This window comes from Hoplias malabaricus, chromosome 3, assembly GCF_029633855.1.
Source record: "Hoplias malabaricus isolate fHopMal1 chromosome 3, fHopMal1.hap1, whole genome shotgun sequence".
Classification (NCBI taxonomy): domain Eukaryota; kingdom Metazoa; phylum Chordata; class Actinopteri; order Characiformes; family Erythrinidae; genus Hoplias; species Hoplias malabaricus.
The window spans coordinates 80717605-80722219 of NC_089802.1; the positions used below are offsets into that span (position 1 = coordinate 80717605).

Consider the following 4615-nt stretch of genomic DNA (forward strand, 5'->3'; position numbering starts at 1 on the left):
ACACACACACACACACACACTAACCCAGTCACTCTCACACACACACACACACACACTAACCCAGTCACTCACACACACACACTAACCCAGTCACTCACAGGTTCACTCAGTCACTCACACACACACTAACCCCGTCACTCACACACACTAACCCAGTCACTGAGAGGTTCACCCAGTCACTCACACTCACACACACACACACACACACACACTAATCCAGTCACTCACAGGTTCACCCAGTCACTCACACACACACACTAACCCAATCACTCACAGGTTCACCCAGTCACACACACACTAACCCAGTCACTCACAGGTTCAACCAGTCACTCAAACACACACTAACCCAGTCATTCACAGGTTCACCCAGTCACACACAGGTTCACCCAGTCACTCACACACACACTAATCCAGTCACTCACAGGTTCATCCAGTCACTCACACACACACTAACCCAGTCACTCACAGGTTCACCCAGTCACACACACACTAACCCAGTCACTCACAGGTTCACCCAGTCACTCACACACACACTAATCCAGTCACTCACACACACTAACCCAGTCACTCACACACACTAACCCAGTCACTCACAGGTTCACCCAGTCACTCACACACACACACACACTAATCCAGTCACTCACACACACTAACCCAGTCACTCACACACACACTAACCCAGTCACTCACACACACACTAACCCAGTCACTCACAGGTTCACCCAGTCACTCACACACACACTAATCCAGTCACTCACAGGTTCACCCAGTCACTCACACACACACTAACCCAGTCACTCACAGGTTCACCCAGTCACACACACACTAACCCAGTCACTCACAGGTTCACCCAGTCACTCACACACACACTAAACCAGTCACTCACACACACTCACCCAGTCACTCACACACACGCTAAGCCAGTCACTCACACACACGCTCACCCAGTCACTCACACACGCTAAGCCAGTCACTCACACACACGCTAAGCCAGTCACTCACACACACGCTAAGCCAATCACTCACACACACGCTCACCCAGTCACTCACACACACGCTCACCCAGTCACTCACACACACGCTCACCCAGTCACTCACACACACGCTCACCCAGTCACTCACACACATGCTCAGCCAGTCACTCACACACACTCACCCAGTTACACATACACACCTGTGAACTGAGACTGGATCACACAAACACTAACCCAGTCACTCACAAACACACACACACCCAGTCACTCACACACACTATCCCAGTCACTCACACATGCTCACCCAGTCACACACACACACACACTCACCCAGTCACTCACACACATTAACCCAGTCACTCACGGGTTCACCCAGTCACTCACACACACACATTAACCCAGTCACTCACAGGTTCACCCAGTCACTGTGTATATTATCCTCGTAGCTCCAGATGTAACCCTGAGGCCCCTGACCCTGCCACATCTGGAGAGTGAATCTGGTCGAAGGCTGAGGAGCTGGGTTCAGTGGAGCACACCGACCGAGTTCAGTCCAGTTTACACTTTCTGTTAGAGTCAGCGCTTCGGACCCACCACAACGAGCGGAACCTTGTTCACTGTAAATCTGCACCAACACCAGAGAGAGAGAGGAACACAAAGGCTGATGGGAAATGTAGTGTTTCCTGTGTTCATCGCTGTGACTGAGGGAGTTCCACGGTAACGATGGGAGTGCACTACAATAGTGGATGCTGTTGTGTCTGTGATGTCAGAGTGTGAGAATTTACTGGTGTTCTAACCCCCATCAAGCTGTTCATCTTCAGTCACATCCTGGGTTAAATACACATCCCTGGCTCCGCCCACCATCTGCTCCTTACTGCAGTGTCTGGTCTCGACTCGACTGTTCCACTCCTCCACCAGGTGAATCGGGTCCTGGAAGCGGGTTCTTGTTTAGTGGATGTTCTCTCGTGGTTCAGAGCGAGTCGAGTAGGGACTAAACCGTGGCGTGTAAACCTTGCAGAGCGCTGATCGTCCAGAGAGAGTCGTCACTCTACGCCACGCAACGCAGACGACCAGCACCAACTCTCCATCTGTAAAATCTCCAGCTGCAGCAGAGATCACGTTTGTTTTTATCCGACTCACGACGGCAGCTCGTAAAATGACGCCGTGGTCTTTTGAAGAGGTTCAAACGCTCCTTGGATCGATGGCCGATGAAAGAATCCAGCAAGAACTAATACACCATGAGTAAACACCGCTTAACGTTACCGCCGCCATTGTTGTGGTTTCCAAATCCCACTGTTCCCCTTAGAGATGGAGTTAGAGATGACACACTGGACAGCACTAAAGTTCAGCAGAGACCGGTAGGGTCCAGTAGAGTCCGGTAATGGAGGCACCATGCAGTGGAAAGACGCCATTGGTTACTAAGGAGGAACATTTGTGTGGGCGGAGCCTGGAGATATTATATTCTGACACTAGTGTTAACTGAAACCCAAAGCCAAGCAGGGAATACACACACACACACACACCCCTGCCTCTGTGTTTGATTGTCGGAGCGTAGGGGCTGAGTACATCCTTTGCCATTCTAAGCTCCGCCTACAAACGTGTTCTATCACAGAAGTATAACAGGGATGGATGGGGGGGGGTCCACAAACTTATGGACACTGTAAAAATTCTGGATTTAAATCGACACCATCAGCTACACAACAACACGTCTGTGGGCGGAGCCTGGGGAAGACACAGAGAACTCTTTAGGGAGTGTTCCTTGGAGACAGTAGTGTGTGTGTGTACATATATATATATATATATATATATATATATATATATATATATATATATAGGAGTGAGTGTGTGTGTGTATAGGAGTCTCTGTGTGTATAGGAGTGTGCGTGTGTGCGCATGTATAGCAGTGTGTGTGTGTGTGTGTATAGGAGTGTGTGTGCATAGGAGTGAGTGTGTGTGTGTGTGTGTGTGTGTGTGCATGTAGGAGTCTGTGTGTTTTTAGGAGTGTGTACGTGTGTGTGTGTAGGAGTCTGCGTGTGTATAGGAGTGTGCGTGTGTGCGCATGTATAGCAGTGTGTGTGTGTGTGTGCGCATGTAGGAGTCTGTGTGTTTTTAGGAGTGTGTACGTGTGTGTGTATAGGAGTGAGTGTGTGTGTGTATGTGTGTATAGGAGTGTGTGTGTAAGATCATGTGTGCTTTGTTGCTGCTAGCATCATAATTGACAACACCAAGGACCCTCCCACAAAATACACAAACACACACACACACTCAGGACTTGAGTCCCATCCGCGCCATGAGCTGCTCGTAAACAGTCCAGGCCATCGCCGCCATCAGAGTCCTCCTCAACGACCGGGGAACAGCCCCCCGGAAAAACCCCCCCAAACCATGCTCCTGAAAAAGAGAGAGAGAGAGAGAGAGAGAGAGAGAGAGAGAGAGACAGAGAGAAACGAGCAACAGAGGAGAGATGAGTTGTTTTTCTGCACTGAATTTTCCCCAGCTTTTTAAACAGCTGTTACACTGACCCCTAGTGGCCACATTTTAAAAACAGAGGGCCCCATGTGGCTAGTCTCACACTGTCAGAGTCTCTAGGGAAAGTCTGGTGCCTTTCGCCACTAAACGTGTCAGAGCAATCTGTCAGAGCAGTACCAGAGGCAGGACGAAACGATACACAGAAGTGTGTATACGCAGAGGCACAGGGAGCCAATCAGAACGCAGCCGGCAGAATCCCGACAGTGAGGCCAGGTTAGTGCTCTGACATCATCAGACTCTCCGTCAGCTCGTGGGCAGAGACTAGAGCGTAAACTGGATCATTCAGCACTGACTGGTCTTATTGTGATGGGAAAGTAATGAGTAATGGTTAATGATAACCAATGATTTATATTAATGATGCAATATATTCAGGGAGTAATGGTATTGATTAGTCTTGATTAATTCTTACTAAATTAAGGGTGCAGCTTAGTGTGCTTGTGACCTGAAAGGACTTGTTACATTCTGTTGTGTTACTGTGACCCAGGAGATAGCAGAGACTGTGGGAAAGTGCTGAAAGAGCAGTTTTGAGGGAGTAGGGGAGACTAAATAGAGTGGAAGAAGGGAGTCAACAAACTGAAAGACACCCCTCACCTGCAACCTTTTCTCCTGACAGTAATAAACTAGGATCCACCAATAAGGGAATGTTTGGGTTGATGTAATAACGCATGATGGTGTACGTGACTGGGGTCATATATATACTGTATGTTTCTTGTTCAATAAATGAGAGATAATAGAGAATCTTTAACCATGTGTCTTTATTCCTCTGGTCTCCCCAAAGAATTCTTTGAGCATCGATCTTCCTTCCTGGTGATACTTAGAGATTCATTTTAGTGTGTGTGTGTGTGTGTGTGTGTGTACTCACGGTGTAAACGTAGCGGATGGCGTCGCTGGTGCGGCGGTAGGTCGCGGGGCTGACCTGCATGTGTGTCTTCACCACGTCGGCCGGCTGCGTCACTAACGAAGCTAAGATCCCCGCCAACACCCCACAGCCAAAATTCACCACCGGAGCCAGGGCTGATGAGCTGATCTCTGATACACACACACACACACACACAGGAGCAAAACATCACGGATCCCCGCTACACACCATCAATTAAGGCATCTGTCAGGAGTGTGTT

The 4615-nt window shown here is 49.1% G+C and overlaps 1 protein-coding gene across 7 annotated transcripts in view; it reads right to left on the bottom strand.

The window, feature by feature from the left end:
- Positions 1 to 2992: 2992 nt before the first annotated feature.
- slc25a38b (solute carrier family 25 member 38b) overlaps positions 2993 to 4615 on the bottom strand; it is a 9719-nt gene continuing 8096 nt past the window's right edge. For all 7 annotated transcript variants that reach the window (XM_066664245.1, XM_066664244.1, XM_066664242.1 and 4 more), the window contains 2 exons: positions 4360 to 4526; positions 2993 to 3359 (listed from right to left, as the gene is read on the bottom strand). In XM_066664245.1, coding sequence (XP_066520342.1) covers positions 3237 to 3359; positions 4360 to 4526 — 290 coding nt within the window. In that variant the 3' untranslated portion in view covers positions 2993 to 3236. The remainder of the gene's footprint in view (positions 3360 to 4359; positions 4527 to 4615) is intronic.